At 40.3% G+C, this 19,623-nt stretch overlaps 2 protein-coding genes across 3 annotated transcripts in view; one reads left to right on the forward strand and one right to left on the reverse strand.

The window, feature by feature from the left end:
- The first annotated feature begins 6,556 nt into the window (after positions 1-6,556).
- Positions 6,557-15,563, forward strand: zgc:110410 (uncharacterized protein LOC553618 homolog). Its single transcript, XM_059338718.1, has 12 exons — positions 6,557-6,831; positions 6,915-7,174; positions 8,126-8,258; positions 8,914-9,082; positions 9,489-9,567; positions 10,036-10,089; positions 10,382-10,472; positions 10,595-10,632; positions 11,294-11,381; positions 13,178-13,267; positions 13,952-13,999; positions 14,591-15,563. The coding sequence occupies exons 3-12, from the start codon at positions 8,157-8,159 to the stop codon at positions 14,741-14,743; spliced, it is 912 nt and encodes a 303-aa protein (XP_059194701.1). The 5' UTR covers positions 6,557-6,831; positions 6,915-7,174; positions 8,126-8,156; the 3' UTR covers positions 14,744-15,563.
- Positions 15,564-15,708: 145 nt separating this feature from the next.
- The window catches only part of LOC131975901 (ankyrin repeat and IBR domain-containing protein 1-like), a 33,801-nt gene continuing 29,886 nt past the window's right edge, over positions 15,709-19,623 (reverse strand). For both annotated transcript variants that reach the window (XM_059338716.1, XM_059338717.1), the window contains one exon: positions 15,709-18,985. In XM_059338716.1, coding sequence (XP_059194699.1) covers positions 18,068-18,985 — 918 coding nt within the window. In that variant the 3' untranslated portion in view covers positions 15,709-18,067. The remainder of the gene's footprint in view (positions 18,986-19,623) is intronic.

The raw sequence follows: 19,623 nt of genomic DNA on the forward strand, positions 1-19,623 counted from the left end.
TATGATGGATTTTTTCTAAGATGAAAATGCATCACCAACTATCATATGCTAGACAAAGCATTTCCCAAGTCATTAGGAGTTCATCCCTTCATTCTCACCTGTCATTTGGTGACCCTCTCCAGATAAAATCTTAGCATTATCAAGTTTTTCTGCTCCGGAAATGCATAAGAAGGAGAGGATTTTGTCCAGGATAACGCTTACTTTCGACCCTGAGGGGTTTCATAGAGTTCCAGCCTATATTTGACCTGGCAGCAGGCTCCCAGCCTGTCAGACACTGCCATGGCTTCGAAGAAACTTTCTCTCAATCCTTTCACGGCGTCGTGACACTCCACTCCGCTCTGACTCAGCACCAGCATCCCAAACCCAGCATCCTACCATCGTCAGAAAAGTAAGCAGTCACAGCTTGTTCAGATCCATCTGGAATGGTTAGATCAGAAGTCCACAGACTCTAATTAACTAACTTCGCTTTTGCAGTAAGTAAAAAAAAATTGCAGACCTTGTTTCATGTTTGGAAAGAGAAACACAAAAAGGGGTAATAAAATCAGATGCTTGTTAAATTGAGTCAGTACAGTCAAAATTTCTACCCAAACAGGATGTCTTATTTAAATTCAGTTAATTAATTCAGCTATTCCGAAGTTGCAGTCCCTAATTTTGACAAGACTGTTTCATCATTGGAAGCCACATCTCGGAGCATTTACTGATCTATCCAAGTAACAGATCAAGTTAAAATAATTGGAGAGTAATTAGAAAACTACATGCCTTGAAAACTGTCACACAGCATTGGGTCTTGGTCAGCAGTATGTGTTTAGACTGAATTAACTTGAAACAACTGGAAAACTCAATTTGGTGACTCAGCTGTCTGAGTATTGTTGAAAAGCAGCACAATGTTATTTTATAAGCTTGCCGTGTGGATGAATAATGCAGTAATGGCTTTCATTATCAGTGCGGGTGTTGTTATATTCCACTTTTTGTTGGTAAAAGTAACACAATGGTATGACAGCTTTTTTTTCAAGAAAAATAAAAAGTTAATTTGCTGCAGTCTTCTTAAAAGTAGAAATGAGTCAGAGACAAGAAAATATTGTCAAAAGCCAACAGCTTTTGTTCATTGTAGAAGATTTATTAGCATATTGTTATATTGTGAGTCACTGTCTTCTACTCAGCACCTTTAACCTGCCCTAGAATAAGTTCTTAACTGATTTTATAACTACTAGCTCTATGTTTAATCATAAGATTCACCAAAAACTACTTTTCTACTTCAAACTAAAATTCTCTTTCATGAATGTCTCTATCAATAATTTAAAAAATTGTTCCCGTAGCTGCACAGACAAGCAACATAATCTTCTTTCTCCATGAAGGGAGGCAGCTTTGTAGCTGGTAGTCGCAAATATTCAAACGAGAACTTTGAAGGCTGAAGTGAAGAAGGGTTCCATGTGAACAGCAGTTGAACTATTACCCAGTGTGCTAAAGTAGAGACCTGGAGATAATTGTCGAGTTAGCTAGTTCTGACGAAAAACTGACGTAGCCTCAGGATCTGAAAAGTGAAGCCAATGCAGAAGTGCCTTAAAGGTGCTGTACGAGACATTCAAAGTGTGGTTCAGAGTCTCGTTTCCAAATCGAAGGGACACTTATTGTCAAGCCATTTTTTTAACTGGGCACTCATATGCACTAATAAACACACGTGGCTGGACCTGCTACCAAGACAAAGAACGGGGAAGCTCGCATTACAACACACAAGGAGGAAGTGTGCCTTCATGCTTTTGTCAGTACATCGTTTTTCCACTGTATCATTACATAGCAAATATTTGTTTGCTGTTATATAAATGTTCTGCATGTCATGTACAGCACCTTTTAAGTTGCATTCTTTCGAATGGCCAGCAGGGGGCACCTTCACTGGTTGCAAAAAGAAGTTGGATTGTATAGAGCAGAAGAAATGAGTAAGTTAGTATTTTAGCCCCTTGGGGTCTCTACTCTCAAACTAAATAAAGAATTTGAATAGGTTGGTGGTTAGATAAAGATAAGGTCTGTAGTTAACACAAGCTGAAGAGATGTTTGCTTTTTTTGTATGACATAAAATATGTTTGTAAAAGTCAATTTTGAAGTTTTTTATGTTTCCTTAAAAAAGACAGTTGCTAGCAATGGGCTAAATGAGACTACAGTGGTTGTTGGGGACATTAAACTTCATCACACTGGACACGGACAGCAACTCTCATAAATCCGCCCTACAGCATCGAGTCCTGTTTTTCAGGGCTCTTGCAAACTCCTGTAGATTGTAGATTAGGTTAGGAACCAATTTATTAGGCTACGGATTTGCCATAGCAAAACGTTACCTGTTTACTTCAGTCGGTTGCATGACCACTTCAAACATGATAAAAGTGTTGTTCATTTGTGAAGATTATCCTGCTGAATATAACACGTAAGCATCATAAACGTGTGTTTGCCACAGAGCTTATTTTCTGCAATGATCCAAAATCCAAACCAAAATCCCATAGACGAATTCTCAATAGACCCCATGGCCATGCTACCTGGCATTTCTTTTATACAGTCTATGGTATATAGAGCATGATTCGTTTGGGCGTAGGCTGCGAGGTGACCGCAGGCTCTCTGTGTTATTAGCTTTCCAGATGTAGCTAAATTAAAGCCTAGCCTCTGGAAAAGTAGCAATACTACAATGGAGACAGGCCAGAGGAGCAAACGACAGCATCCACAGCAACTAGTGCCTGGTGATGGAAGCATCTGCTCTGGTCTGAGGACAGTTTAGCTAATAAGCCTTGACAGCCCATAAAGATCAGCTTGGCTTCAGACAGCTCACTCATTGTACTCAGAGAGCAGGGGTTATGTAAGTAAAGTTGTGTATAGCCGCAGTTGTTTTTAAAGGATTAACATAATGAAAACGTTTATTTGAAAAATTATTTCAGCCTCCACACTTCAAACCCATCTATTTTGTTACATCTGCTGTATTAGGTGTCACACTGTAATAGCATTATTTAAAACTAGATATGTGAGTTTATTTATTTCACAGATTCAACATGATGTTAGAGTAGACTTCTTAATTTCCCGTAATATGGTTATTTTGAAGAAAAATAGTGACAGAGATATAGATAATTCCATTACCCTGGGCCATTTGACTGAATGTGGTTTAGGTATGTGTGCCACAGTGCAAGTTGATGATGCACAATCAATTAGGCACCTTGTTGAATGTATTTGGACAGAAGTTTCTGGAGATTATTTATAATTCAGTAATGGAGTGCTCATTGTAGACACAGCTAATGTAAACTCTGACTCTAATAAGGATAAATTCATCTGCAGTTTTTTACTCTCTGCTACAGTCATGTAATATATTAAATCAACTATGGATAACAGTCATTTATTCACTTAATTATGTCCATTGACTTAAATTGACTGCAGCTGTGCCTTTTGTATCACACTATCCTGCCAAACAAGATAATGCAAGTCATTCTGAATACCAGTGCAGCACTGATTTGTAAGTAGTAGTAGTGGTAAGTCAAAATGTCAGGATTGTTAATATTACTGAAATAATATCCCTTGCTTTACACAGCAGGACGAGCTGCTATTATAAAATGTAACAGAGTGCCTGCTGCGTCATTATTTACAGTAACACTTGCAGTCCCAGTGTGCAGTGCGAGGCGTGGTAGAACTCTCCCATCAGCCATACATCCTGCTGAAATTCTACATTAGCAGCTTCAGGAGGGTTGTAAATTAGAAATGAAGAGGCATGTAGTAGCGAAGACCTCCAGACCGGCACTGGGGCTCTCTGAGGCCTCACACAAACCTCCATTTCAATTCTCCAAATAAATCCGTCTGCGGCCCCATCGGCCGGGAAGCAGTAATTCACGACTGCATGCAGTGAAAAGAGAGGCTCACATGATGGCTACATCTCTCCTTCTCCAGTGACACCAGAACACTCCCCGCTGTGATCTTCAGTCCCAAAAGCCCCGAAGAGCATCGTAGCAGTCTGACAAAACAGAGCTGTCACTGTCTGTCTGCACAAAGACAGATAGGCACTATCTATCTATCTATCTATCTATCTATCTATCTATCTATCTATCTATCTATCTATCTATCTATCTATCTATCTATCTATCTATCTATCTATCTATCTATCTATCTATCTATCTATCTATCTGTCTGTCTGTCTGTCTGTCTGTCTGTCTGTCTATTGTATTGTGTTCTATGTTTTCTTCAATGTCTTGTTCATTTTAATGCCTGGTACAATTAAAGGTAGGGTTATTGTTTGTTGTTTGTACAAATATATTGATAGCAACAAAAGTAGCTCATAAGAATTTAATATGACAATAATCAAAATGTCTAGATATCAGCTCTTAAATTAAACTCTTATGACCTATTTTTGTTGTTATCATTATATTTGTCAAAACAAATGTACCTTAAGTAGTAGTACAGGGAATTAAAATGAACAAGAAATTGAAGAAAACAATGGTCTAATCATTTTTTCCATGACTGTACATATCTAGCTTAGTCCTTTCTTCTACCTTTCTTCTTTCAGATCTATATATCTGCCCATGTGTATCTTTTTTCTAATCTTTCTTTCTTCCTTCCAGTCCTTCCTTCCCATCTATCAGTCAGTCCATCTGAGAAGTCTGAACCACATTAGCACATAGGTTGTTTCTCCCCTCTAACACGACCCACAGGAGCGATTCCTAAATTAGCGCCCTCGCTGGTAGGAGATCAGCACGTCCTTATAACTTATTAAGTGTAACGGTCACTGTTTTAAACATCGTTTATGTTCTCAGAGCAGTGGCAGTGTGGTCAGGTTGTTCTGTTTGTCTTTCTATTCTTCCATATGCTGTTTCTCTTGAGGCAGATTTGTGATTTGTGATGATGTGACTTGATTTGTCCTCCTTTCCTTCTTCCATCTCTCCATTCTTTCTTTCCATCTTCACCTCCCCCCTCCCTCCTGTGTATCATGGTCGGGACTCAGTTCTCTGCTCTGCACACATTCTGCTCCATGTGGCTCCAGCATCATGTGTTGCTCATGTTTGGACAGCGCAGAGACAATCAGATCTGTGTTAAATGCGGCCTCACACTGGGCTCCACACTGATTGGTGTGTCAACACAGCCCGGATTTCAACTGCCTGCTCAAATGTGACTTTGTTTATTGTGCCATCCATTCAAATCCCACTAAGATCTCATGAACAGGTGAGAGCAAGCTCATCAGATTTGAGCAGGCAGTGTAAATCCAGCCCATGTTGACTGACACACCAATCAGCAGAGAACAGGGTGAGAATGTGTATTTGTGAGGAAAAAAAGCTGTCTGTGCCTTCAAATATGATGCGTCTAGTCTTTATTTTAATTCATTATTTTATTAAATGATTTTTCATTTATAACAGCCTGAAAAGGAAAGGAAAAACAGTGTTTCCTTTTGTTACAGCAACGCGTCACATGTAGATGAGAGAAATGAAGGATTTGATCCAGCAGTTAAAATTAAGGCAGCTGGTTTCAGGGAGCTCTCTGGAGCATTTGGTTGCTGCTGGTTGGTTGGGGAGGTGGCAGCGATAGAAGGGGGAGAGTCACAACCAAATCACTGCAATTAGTAGGAGAAGCACAGGAGACTAGTGCCCCCCAGTGTTTGCTTGATATATGATTACTGTCTGCATGCTGCTGTGAAATGACTGCATAGAAAACCATCTTGGAGTCGAAATTCCATTTTTTGTGCTGTGCACTGATCCGGTGAATTTAAATTTTAGTTTTTGGCACCAGCATACCATGATACCCAAACTTTAACTGCTGATACAATCATTTATAAATCATGTGTCTGTGTCCTCTGCAGTTTGACTCACTCTTGAAACAAAACCCAGCAGAGTTGCTGAGTGTTAGAACATGAGGTAGGAGGTCTATCGGACTCTTTGGTTGTTCATCCATGACATGAGAAGAGGCTGGAATGCCATCTAGAGGTTAGATAGCTAATTGTTATGTGCAGTAGTGGAAGACGTACTCTGATCCGTTACTTCAGTTAAAGTGCCAATACCACAATGCAGAAGTACTCCTTTACAATTAAGATTCTGCATCCAAATCATCACAATATAAATCTTAGAGGTCATAACATCATAAATGGGGGAGGAGTGAATTAATATTTTTTTGCTGCACTTACTGAAATAAAACTATGTGATAAGTCTGAGAAACAAGATCTCTTTGGGAAGCATTTTTTACTCTTTATGTTGCAAAAGTTTCTCATGATATTTAGATACATTTTTGTGACTTTCAGGATTTTTCTTTTTTCATCTCCAGGCTGAGTTTTCATCTTATTAATTTGTTTTACTAGTGAAAATGGACTTCCATAAATACACAAAGTTGAGTAAAAACTACATTATTTCCCTCTGAAATGTAGTGAAGTATCTTAAAATGGCACTTAGTTACTTTCTACCACTGGTTATGTATTTGAGGCACAATATAATATACAGCATATAAAGATGTTTGGTTAAATCAAAATGAGTCATGATTGAGAAGCAGAAATTAGAATTTGAAAATGAAATGGTTTCTCATTCATGGATGGAGTCTTCATTATATCCCTTTCAGTGGCGATTCTCCATGGAGAAGCATTAAGACTGTACTGACCTACATTACTTCATGTTTTTTTGGTGTACAGTACATCTTTAGCTATTCTCCCTCACTGTGACTCAATACCTATAATCCTTTTGTGTAGGTTGGATTGATGGTGTATATCATTCATTCGTCTCTGTGACTGGATGGTTTCCACAGGCAGGTTGTTATCAATGTTTAACCAACATGAAACCAGGAAGTGCGTGTGACTCACAGGATTCCACAGGCTGCCATTTGCCTCTTTACACACAGCAGGTTAATGATGCATTAATACAGGAAATAATTTCAAACAGGCCTTTGTTAAGTGTTTTAAACATCAGTATGAACTTGTTCTAAAGGCCTGTGTGGATCAGTGTCGCTGAAAGAAATAGGTAAAGACACGAATTGCTCCGACAAAATGCCAGCCTGGTTGGTTTAATGACATTTTAAGAACTTCATCTGAATATCCCATTGAGCCTAATGAGGGATACATCGTTTCCCCCCGGAGCTAAAGTCCTGTCTCTGTGGGAACCGACTGATAGCAGGTAGACTTTGCCCTGAAGGGGAACCAACACTACAGGAAGAGCAGCAGAGCAGATTCCTGGTCGCCGCAGCACAGGTAAGACACATTAGAATGGATTAGAGCAGTAATTAATTGATTTATGTGAACAGACCCAAGTCAAACAGCAATTGATCACTCGTTGAAGACTTGGAAAACACAAGGGGGACTGTAGAAAGAGCTTCATTCATCATATCTGGGTAGTGATGTTCAGACCTTTCGCACTATGTAAGCAAACACAAACAAAGTCCACTTCCTGTCATTCAAATCTTTGAAAATATGTTTTTAAACATTTCCACGCTGTCCTGTCCATCACAGGCTTTAGTTTGAGTTGAATTGAGGAAGTAGTCGCAATGTTGTTTTAGGTGGCGGATGATTTATCACTGTCATGGGTTCAAAAGCCATGACTAATTACTAATATTACAGGAAGTGTATGTTGTTACTGAGTAAACCATATAAAGGCAGATTAATATGCAGCACTGATGTTTCTTTGAAAGTGCAGCGAGGACTCAGTAGTAGTTTCTTATCTCCAGTCCTGGCTTTACTGAAGTTTAATATCATACAGAATCACTCATTGTGTTAGTAATTAGAGCTCTGTCTCTTTAATGACTAATGCAAAACCAGGGAGCTCAAAGAGAATCTGTGACTCTCATGTCTTCACTATATATAAAATAGAATCCCTGACTTTACTGTCTGTCCGCCCTACTTGATGACAACTGAATTTCCTCTGAGAGCAATTAACTACAACCTATTTGGCCATTAAATATACATACAGCTCAATTAAATAGAGGCTTAAGGCCATAATTATGGATGTTAGTCATGGATGGCTCTCGTGTTTGTGTGATGCATCATTTTGTAATTACCCATTTATTTGTTCCACTCTGACATTGCCCCATTTGCCAATTTAACATCACTGATGAAAGTGCTGACGCTGTTCAAAAGGATGCTTTTGTGGTGTCAGCCGTGACTTTAACTTATCTGTGTGTCTGATCTGTCACTTCTGTGCCGCAGTTGTTGAAAAGATCTGCTAACTTTTGGTGGAATGGACCAGACTAAAGGCAGCAGTCATGGTTATGGACCAAATCCTCCTCCGTACAATCCTCAGGAATATGTACAGGCTTCTTACTCAGGGGTGATCATGGAGGTTAGTAGCTGAACATTTTGTCAAACAAGAAAAGGAGAAATAAGTAAGTGAGAGTTACGGTTAGCCCCATTTTTTTCATATTTCTCTTGTATTCAAAGTATTATGCTGCGCTCTCAATCACATACTTTTATGTATGACTATGTACTGCAGCTGCTTTACAAAGTGCTGTATACCGTACTATTGCATGCAGTATGCATACAATTTGGACATGCGACTTCTTAACACTGGGCCTTGAACATTGACTGTTTTGCTCATATATGGAGGGGCAGCTACAGTTCATACTTAAAGTAAAAAGAAAATTATGCAACTGCATATTGAAACTGCATATAGAAAGGGTTGTGGTTCACAATAGTCAGAAACACAAGTCAGCTTTCATATTGACATGAAATTATTTGTATTGGGACATCCTAAATGTTTATCTGGCATTCTAAATACTATGGTCATATGGATATTGGAAGGCACAGTCAGTACAGCATGAGACAAAATCAAACACTGCCATCCTTTTAGCATGGGATTATCATAAAACATTTAATTACACACGGATGATTTTGTTTTATGGATGTGCTAACAGCACTATCAATTGATTTGTGTTCAAAAGTATAATATTCTACAAGTGTTGCTCCAACTGCTTGTTGTTGTTGGTTTGGATGAACAGGCAGGGAAGGGGAACATCACAGTGGTCTCCATTCCTGGAGTCAATGATAACGTGGTCCATCCTGAGGCCATGGCAGAAGCTGGTGGCAGCCAGCAGTATGGTCAAGCTCCACCTGTCTACAGTCCTGGCTTAGAGGATAGCGGCTTCAGTGACGCTGCCATAAGGAGAGGTGAGGGCAACAAGCAGGGAGGAATGGGCAAAGAGAGAGAGAGAAAGCAATATGATTTTGTTTGCGTAGTCAGAGCTCGAATAATAACAATGAGCTGAAAAAACAATATATACTCCCTCATTTGCTTCTTGGTGTTTTCTTGAAATTGATTTGAAATTGAAAATTGTTCCTTGATCTCTGTGCTGTACCCTGACTCGGCTCTTCACCTCCTATGCAACACAAATCATTTAAAATAAATGAGAGGTTGAAATGTGTTTGGTGAAAACAGAACAATTTCCAAATGTTGTGCAACATAAACAACCCTACCTGCCTGTCTGCTTTGCTCTGGCAGATATGTTGTTATTGTTGTTGCTGTCAACCGTTCTATCTGTCTTGTCTCACTCTGTGTCGGTGTCTCTCTGAACAGGCTTCATAAGGAAAGTCTACTTGACCTTGATGATTCAGCTGCTGGTGACTGTCGGGATCATCTGTGCTTTTCTTTACTGGTGAGACAATATTACACAAGGGAGTTCATTCCAAAAATGTCGGGCACCCATCCATCAATCCACATTTAGTGTAGACTGTCAGCATTGCACAGGAGCACGAGTACCGTAGCTGTCCCCAGAAAAACTCTGAGCGTGCAACCCAGCACTGCTCAGATCACCATAAATATGTAAGGTGAGCCAAGATGGCAGAGAATAAAAGGGCATTTCTGCCACATAATATCTTTTGCTTGCAGTAGCCTGAGAGCTTTATATGTTTTGTATAATAGATGTGGTAGAACGGTGCTACAGTAATTTCTTTTCATAAATTGTATTCAGCTCCCATGTGCACAATGCTCTGTCCTCTGTTAATATTTAATAAAATCATTCTACTCCCTCCATCAAATAAATGGCGCCTCTATTAAACACTCCCCTCCCTCTCCCTCCCTCCCTCCCTTTCTTTTTCTCTCCCTTTCTCTTATGGATTAACAGGGACGATCTCAGGTTTTGGGTATTGGACAACTACTGGTTCTCCTTCACCATGATGTAAGTTATCAAAAACATTCAGTTAGATTGTCTAGACGCTGCATACTTTGTAGCTTTAACCAGTTTGGCCGACTACAAACTTCCTGTCGGTCAGTTACCTTAATGAAAACGTCCCTCATAGAAATCCATGGAAATAAATCACAACCAGTCTGAATCCCAATCCAGGAAACTGCCAGCTACACTGAATAAATAATGCACTCAGTGAATTCACATATTGAACACAGTGCCTTTTTTCTGTTTATAGCCTTTTTATTTGCTATTTACGATACACTCTATATTCTCTGTGAAATAGGGCGGTGGTGATGGTGCTCATCGTGGCCTTGTCCTGCTGTGACAACCTCCGTCGTCGAGTCCCCCTCAATTTCATCGCCCTGGGCCTGTTTGTGAGTAGAAGCAGTACCAGCCAGGCATCAAATTAAACCCCCGCCGCACCTGCTCTATTTCACAGTTTTTTTTGTGATGTATTTACTTTCCATTTGTCTCTCCCTCCCTCTCTCTGTCTCAGACTATTGCGGAGGGGCTGATGCTCGGGTCTGTGGCAGTGTGAGTGTTTGTTTCCAAGGATGAATCCCCACCTGATGCTGACTCATTTACACAATAATAACCCTATTTGATCCATATCTGATAGCGTGTTGCATGCCAGCGATGAAGCCATCAAACCTGATAAGATGTTATCATTGCTGGTTTACCAAATTAAAAAGCACATGGAATCAGATTTTCTGGGGGGGTGTCTGCGGAAGATAAATCAGAGACATCACAAATAGTTCAAAACCAATTTTTCAGTAGCAGTTTCCACGTAAACACATGTTACCTTTTCCATCTGTGAGACATCTCGTCTTTTAGCAACTCGTCACCCTGACGGTAAAGGCATCAGTCGAAGCCTGACTATCAATAATACATTCAAATTATCATATTTATGGGACATTGCCATAACGGAAGCTGTAACTGATATAAAACGAACATAGGCAATACATTATGCAATGCACGTCCAGAGGGGGGTCCCAGCCATCACTCTAGTTCAGACACATAATACAGACTATGGAATTAAAAACTACCACATTTCTTATGAGAAAGTAATGTTTCCTCCTTTTAGGATAGAACAGAACCCAACTGTTCATGTACCCAGTCTGCCTGCTGAGTAGTTTGACATGATACTACGGGGTGCCTTTCCCTCTGCATATCTGTTTGATATATCTGTCTGCAGGTACTTTGAAGCAGAAGCAGTTCTGTGGGCTGTGGGGGCCACAGCGCTGGTGTCCCTCGCCTTGACTCTGTTTGCCATGCAGTCAAAGGTAAGATCTGTCAGCTCAGTTTGCAGTGCAGCCGAAAGTGAAATTCCATAAACTGCACCTTATGCAGTCAGTGGTAAATATCCGTACACGGAGCTGTGTTTCCTGTGCAGTCAAAGGAAAAGTGTTAAGCTGAGCTGGTGGCCAGGTTCTCTCACGCAGTGTTTGCTATATGCAGTCACCAGCAAAGGTTTAAAACTGATGGCTCTGCTGTCCAGGCAAAACTATGATTAGTGCTGAGATCAGTGTGTTTGTCAATCAAGCTAATTCCTTATGTCCAGTGGTGGGACAGAGTTAAACCTCTCCACTGTCCCCTTGCTGGCTGAGGCTCCTGCCATAAATCTGGAGTTCAGAAATGGCCTGGAGCCTTTTGTTATTTACTAAATCCCCACTCTTCCTTTTCTGTTTGTCTCCTTTCACCATGAACTGTCTAATAAAGCAAACGCAGTCTGAGATGAATCTTTAAAGGGGTGATTTCAGGGACACACTGATAGACATGATGCTCTTCCAGTCAGATATATTTTAATATGTAAAATGTATCCCAAATACACTTTGAATTCCTGATTTCTCACCAATTATCTAAAAATAACATAAATAATTGACCAACCCTGATATTTTAAAACTGACCCTGACTTAATGTTTCCAACACTTATGGTATTTTGTGTATAAAAAAAAAAAAGAAGTACTCTATCAGAGTTGTTTCTCAAAGCTGTCACTTGGCTTATGTAACTTACTGTATGCTTGCATAAGTGACATTTAAAAGTTTCATTACAAGTTGCGATGATTAGTTAGTAATGTGCACAAGTGAGGAGACCTTTCTCAAATCACTCCCTGGATAGTTTGTCATGCTGTTTCAATAAATGGCTCATATTCAGAACAAAAGTAATCATACAGGCAGTGGGGCAAAACATTAGACAAGTGAAATAGATGTAGGCCAAATTCAGATTGCATTTAGAGTCCCTCTTAATTGCCTCTAAATGCAGTTTGGCATTTAGCACATTTTGCCACTTATTGCATCTGAAGGAGCTGCAGACATTTATTTGTACTGCTTAGATTGGATAAAACTAGCAAGCAGGTGTCTAATGATTATACTGAGAATAAATCTGTTCTTAAATGCTTGCTGCTCATTAGTAATCTGTAGAATCAAGGCCTATGCATCAGGTCTAAATAGCCTGCATGTAGAGGGGGAAACTGTGATATAAATAGAAAAAGTGCCGCACCCTCGACCCATAAAATAGTTTGTTTTATGGCTGAGTAGCGGTCACTACTGCAAACAGTTTTATTTTTTTTTAGTTTTTTTTATGACTTCACGTTCATCTTGCAGATTCCAGCACCTCTTGCTTTGCAGTTAACGCTGTGCAAAGAGCTTCGTTTTCTCTGTCACTGCGATATAAATGTCAAACAGACTGCCTTGCATGTTTAGCCCATAGCTCCTCAGGTGATCAGTGTTACTGATTCTCCTGTTGTAACTGCCATATTTTTTTCCGTCTACTGAAAAGGGCATCCAGGCCAAAAGGCCACCTCCCCTCCTCCTCCTCCTCTGTGTCTGCATTGCAGCTGGTTGATTAATTATCCAGGATCATTACATCCGGAATCGTTCAGAAATTTTCTTGTGTGTTGAACTGCAATATGTCTTCATCATTTAGTAATCTGTGGCGCCTCACAGCACAGCTGCAATGCAGGCGACCTTGAGCGCCCTGGCTTTTATGGCAATGATGAGTGTAAATGAGAGATGTTCTGTCTAGTGTTTTGTGTTTGAGAGGCTCGTCACATTCAATGTTTCTCTCTTCTGGCACCAGTGGGACTTCACCGGACTAAATGGGAGCCTGTGGGTGTTTGCTTGGACCCTCCTTTCGTTTGCATTGCTCTGTGCAATCCTACGATCGCAGGTAGATCAGGAAGCCGTCGTGTTTACGCCTGTGTTTGCACATAGAACAGGTTTGAAATGAATTGCAGTGGCGTGCAGTCAGAGGCAGACAGTACATACAGCCTCATTGCTTTTATCCCCAGGATGTACTGGCACTGACCTGTGTGCTGAGCAGACTATAAAGAAGAGTGCATGCACTCTCAAACCTCTCAGGAGCTGCACTGATTTCAGACTGATGCATTTAAATGTACACTGCTGTTAACTGTGACGGCTGTTAGTGTTTTAGCCTTAAGCAGCAAATTTACAGAAATAAGCATTCCATTGATTTTAAACAGCTATTTTTACCCGACAACAAATGAGCTGGAACAGAATATAAACACCGCTGTTTTAAGCATATTGTGTGCCTCCATTATCAAACCTTTACCATCATATTGTATGAACCACATATGGTAAAAGTAGAGTGGAAAAAGGTATAAAATTATGCTCATTTTTACAGCTACTGAGTTAAAAGATGTGCAACAAGCACACAATCATTTTATTAAGATATCAGAATCAGAAATATTTTTTTGATTCTTTATTGATAGACAATAAAAAAACATTCCAATTTTTTAAAACTATAAATTACCCCAATTTGTGAAAGAATAAATTACAGCTCAGTATAAAGTCGGTTCTGTTTCTGATGTTGTGTCTCTGATTCTTTCAACAGTATCTTTACATCGTATATGCCTGCCTGGGAACCTTGCTGTTTTCCCTAGTAAGTACATCCACAATTTAATGACAGAATATGGTTTTCTGCAACACAGGTGGAATCTAAAACAGACTGAAAATGACCTTTTTAAAGTGAAAGAAGCCTTTGTCAGAAACTAAAGCTTAATGTCAAGTGAGTGTCTGTGATGTGCAATTTGATGCCAGCCTGCCTCCAGTGTCTGTCACAGTAGTTAGTGTAAAGAGAGAGACTCTGATGTCCTTGTGCCCTTTAATTTCAATTATGCACCACTTAACAGCAGTAGGCTTCATTCTCACAGCACCTCTCTGTGTGCCTTTGGCATTAACAGCAAATGTTGTGACCCGTCTCGTCAGCTGGTGGAACAAACTGCGGCTGCACACAGAGCTGAACAGGCTGTCAGCAGCAAGTCACAACTTACTCTCAGTTTACACGATTATTTACATGGCCTGTTTATCTGCGCAGCCCCCTCTCTAAAAGATAAGAAATACTGCCCGTGTTTCCTTTCAGACCGATTTCTGTAACCAGCTCTCTGTCTCTTTCATCACACAAACAGGCTGCCTTCAGACGTCAGAGCTGTTAGTGTTGAAGCATCTCTCATCTCTCTCTTTCTCTCTGCAGTACTTGGTGTTTGATACGCAGCTTATCCTGGGTGGGAAACACAGGAAGTATGAAGTCTCTCCTGAGGAGTATGTGTTTGCCGCTCTCAACCTCTATTTGGACATCGTCTCCCTGTTCCTCCTCCTGCTGCAGCTCATTGGCCTCTGCCGCTAACTGACCCGACTGAACAGGATGCCTCATGAGAGAAACACACAATCAAACCGTCAAGTACATCATGTTGATTTGGAACAAAGATTCATGACCCTCTGTTAGTCCTCCAAATGTGTCCAAGATACAGATTTGTATTTATTGTCACGTGTCAGGGTTATTAATATAAACTGCAATAAACTATGCTACATTTAGGAATTTTATATTACACAAGTATGCTTTTCAACTTCCAATTCATGTGCTTAATATTTATTCCTATAAATATGGGGCTGGAGCTTTTTATTTTCAGTCTTCTGTTGCCAAAAAGTTTAAAGGTGCTATACACTACATTCAGAACATTCATATGGAAGCAAACAACTATTTGCTCTGTAAGGCCACACAGTACTGCCGTCTTGACCCGAGAATGAAGTCACACTCCCTGTGTGTTGTAATCCTAGCTTCTCTCCTTTGTTTTGGTAGCAGTGTCTGCCATGCTTGGGAGAGCTGATAACGCCGTCCCGACACACAGTGGCACCCACCCTCCATTTCCCTCCCAGGTCATCCCCGGGAGTGTGAGTTAACCCCCATAAACTCTGTTGGCTCTGTCAGCAATGTTGCCGTCAGAAGAGTTGTTAGCACCATTAGCGGGGCTAGCACTGCTAGCATCACCATTTTGAGTCAGTTACCTCCATGTTTCTGAATGTCTTATAAAGCACTTTTAAGGCAAATGCAAAGTGCCTAAACAATTCAGGTAGTAATTTATGAAATAAATAAGTTGTGCAGCTATTATGTGGTCTGTGCATCATTGACAAAATGATGAGCATTCCATATGCTTAAATAATTACTGATGAGAGGATCACATTGTGTCATTTATCCTAAACTAACTCCATTAAAGGACACAATCTGTCAGCCTTAGCACTCCCAGAAACCAGGTGGGTGCACTATGATGATTGCTCAGAATGTATTTATCTCAATGACCAATAAAAGACAAATTAAAACTCAACACATACTTTATTGGCATCACACATCAAACATTGTTTTCATATAAAGAGGGAATGTATCAAGTATAGACTATGAAAGTGCAAATAGCATTTCAAGGATTAGTTGCTTTACAATAGAAAATCTCAGTGAGTTACAAAATGTTATATGCCATTTTAAAATAAATCACCTGAACATTGGAGGTGAGATACAAAGGAAGTACAAATTCCATTTCTACTTGTACCCATTTCATGCACAGCATACTGTTACATAAAAAGGGCAACCTATTATCTCCTCGGTTAAGCCGACTTCTGTTAAGCAAGTCCAAACAAAGTTAGCTCTACTAACCATATGGCACTCAAAGTTTTACAACTTCAAGACACTCGTCATCACTATCTTTAGATTTAATGTGGCTCTACGCATCAGCGAAAAGAAAAAAATCTAATTTACTTCAGTCAGACATGAGTCTTTACAAAAACATTATTAAGTCTTAAAGGTGAAACACTGATCAATGTGTCATAGTTATTAACAATCCATTTTCTTTAATGGATTAACTTGATTTTTAAATAAATACCTAATTAATATTGCAACATTGCTCCATTTTAGTGTCTTCAGGTAAGAAACATGATACACATACAGTAGGTCAACCCATTCCAAAGTCAATACAGTGATTTTAGTTTCTAAATCACAGAAAAAAATAAACTATTTAAAAATGTGGGGCAAAGAAACAAGAGCAATGAAACCTCTTTCACAATATTTGGGAACAAGATTTGAAAGTATGACATTAACCGTTACCCATTATACCAAATCATATACAATCAGTGTTATCCGTTAACATAATACTATTAGAACCAACAAAAAGCCTCATGCTACTACATTTTGATGAGAATAAAATAAAAATCTCATGTTTTGCAAACTATATGTGAGAAAAAATGTTAAGGTAACAGGTGTTTGTTTTGTTTACACTGTAAATACTGTGTAATTAGCACTCAGAAAAATGTTTGAAAAAAGAATGAAAGAACGGTAATTGACATAAAGGCACTGTTTCTCTATCTGTGTAGAGAACCGTTTCGAAGACTCGGACTCCCCATGTGTTTGAGATGCAATACACATTCATGAATTCTCCATGCATTAACCCTGCAGCCCAGGACATCTGTGGAGTTCTAAGAAGGCTTTGCTTATATTACACTTAAATAGGACCCAGAGATTAATTACAGTGACTTGGGCGTGATTAATTAATTCACCAAAGTCTGAATGAATTTGCCTGATTATCTCTCTCACTGGCCTTTTCCTGCAGTAGAAAAACAAGACTACTCACTGTCTACTTATTCCGTCACGGCCCACACTCAGCAGCAGTACTCAAACATTAATTTAAGCAAGCTACAATGAAATTCAGAATATACTGAGCTGAATAACACTGAGCGCCCCCTCTGGGCCTGACAGCGTTTGTTGTTTAGAAGACACATCTCATTGTAAAAGTGCTTAGATTGAGGCTTTGAAATGAATAACCACTGTCAAGTTCATTTTGAAATGTTTGAGCAGGCCACTTCCTCTTCATTTGGATAATCTAAGTTGTTTTGTGTGAATGTTTCACATAATAAAGTACACAACCATTATGGTTTTATAAACTACAGATTTACACAGCACACTAACAGCTTTGAGATAGTCGGATTTAAAAATATCACACAGCCACGATCTCAGATACAAATATGGCTCGAGACGTTCACATTAAAGTTAAGCTGAGTCGTTGATTGTTTTAAGCAGGCACAATTTGCTTTGAAGAATCCACTTGGTGACTGCAAACTGTTCTTTTGCTAGTCAGTGTTTGGCACCTATAACGTAGGCAGGTTTGGACAACTATCTCCCAGCCTGTACCACACAGACTGAAAGTTAGACCAAGATATTAGTCTGTTCATATGTACAGCTGAAAAACCTCTCAGACCTGATTGGGACATATACAGTAGGCTTTTACTCCAGTGGAAAAAAAAGAATACCTGCACTGTGCTAAAGTCTCTACTCTATCTCTTATCTCCTCTATAATTAAGTTCAGAAAAAGTTATTCATATTTCTATCAGCACGGAATCATTTTTTTTAGGAATATATCCTTGAAAAATTGTTATCAAATGTAATCTCTTCTTCAGTTAGTGCTTTCTTTTCAGGAGGGCTGGTTGTTGTGGGGCAGGACACTGTTCTGACTCTGCAATGCCAGACTAACTTAAAGTCTAAATAGCCCATCTTTACAAACTGACACATTCTTCATCCTGTATGCATTCCACCTGAAAGCTACACATATTCTTTAACTCTACTTCATTTGCAATCTATAGTGGTTTTTGGCCTTTCTGAAAGCGCTCCCTCCCACCTCAGCCAATCAGTTCATACCAAGTGCACTTGGTCCTCCCACTCAGAGGAGCTGGTGCTGGGCAGCTGGTCGGATACAGAGTCACATTGTGGAGTGTCGACGTGGATCACCTTGGAGCCTCTCCGTTCGCCGTGGCCTCCACTTGTGTCAACTGTGGACATGTAAGGTAGCGGCATGGTGTCCAGCCCCACTAGATCTAACTGAGTCGGCCTCTGAGCTACTGCGCTCTCCTTCTCCTCCATGTCACTCAGTCTCTGAGAGCAGAACCCCACGTCTGCCATCGCTTCTTGAGGTTTCCTGTTTTCAGGCAGGACCCCCCCGCCTTTCCCGTCATCGTGTTGGCGACCTCCTCCGCCTGCATGGAGGTTTGAGTCCGTGTCAGAGGATGTTGAATGGACCAGGGTGATGCCTTGAGGATTCATGTCATGGAACCATGCCATGATGTTGCCCAGCAGGTTAGCATTTGCTGCTAATCCAGAGGACGAGGATGGGTCGTGGCTGCCGTATGTGTTCGAGTCTATCGTGTCACTCGAAGAGGAGAAGAGGCCCGTCGATGAGCTGCTGCCGCCTGGAGCCACTGGTATGGGCACAGAGGCCCCATAGGCCCGGTGGTGACTGTCGCAGTGCTGTACAGAGGCTGAAACCACGGCGGCAGCAGAGCACTGGCTGCTGATGTTAATGTTGCCAAGTCTGGCCAAGTTATCTCCCAGTTCCAGCAGTTCTGAGCTGCTTAGAGAAGCTCTGGGAAGGACCTCTACACCTGGAGCACTCTGTTCAAGCCTAGAAGGCAGGGAGGTGCCAATAGCACCGATCGAGGCTTCGTTGGCGAGGACATCGTGGTTGGACCCAATCCCGGCCATCGCTGAGTCCTGCAGTGACAGCTGGATGGCCAGTAGAATGTTAGGGTCGTCGTCATCCAAAGAACCGAGACCCTGCAACACAATCCAGGATATAGTGTCAGTGCTGAAGGCCAAACAAATATCATACACTTACGAGCACCAGCTGTTCACACCTGCAGTTTAAGCCTAACCTGCACCATCTATTGGCAAGGAAAGTAAAAGCAGCAGCAGGTTAGAACTGCAGATGGAATCATGCTGTGTGCAATCTACAGACAAGGAAAATAATAGCAGGCAATGGCAGATTTTTCTTTGTCTTTATAGCCTGCTGTGTTGCTGTTTGCTGTATGTGTGTTATTATTTTTAGGTTTTACACAACTGTAAAGGATAAAGCTGGCGATAGTGTGTATTCAAACAGTGGTTGTTGATAGTGTGTTGTCAAACAAATGAAATAACGGTGATTTAACAGCATTTAACTTTCCAAAACAGTCTGTCAGCCTGAAGTCCATTTAATAATACATCATTTTATATTTAAAAAAATGGGTCATTTTCAGTGCAGATTTGGTATTTCCTAATGAATATTAATGGCCCACAGGATGGAAAATAAACTGATGTGCTCATGTGTTTATTAGGATAAAGAAACATGACAACCAGTTTTTAGACAAAAGTGGAAGTCTTAACATTTGAAATGTAAGAGTTTTACTTTTTTTTGGAAATATGTACATTTATTTCCA

The sequence above is a fragment of the Centropristis striata genome, chromosome 8, assembly GCF_030273125.1.
Source record: "Centropristis striata isolate RG_2023a ecotype Rhode Island chromosome 8, C.striata_1.0, whole genome shotgun sequence".
Lineage (NCBI taxonomy): Eukaryota > Metazoa > Chordata > Actinopteri > Perciformes > Serranidae > Centropristis > Centropristis striata.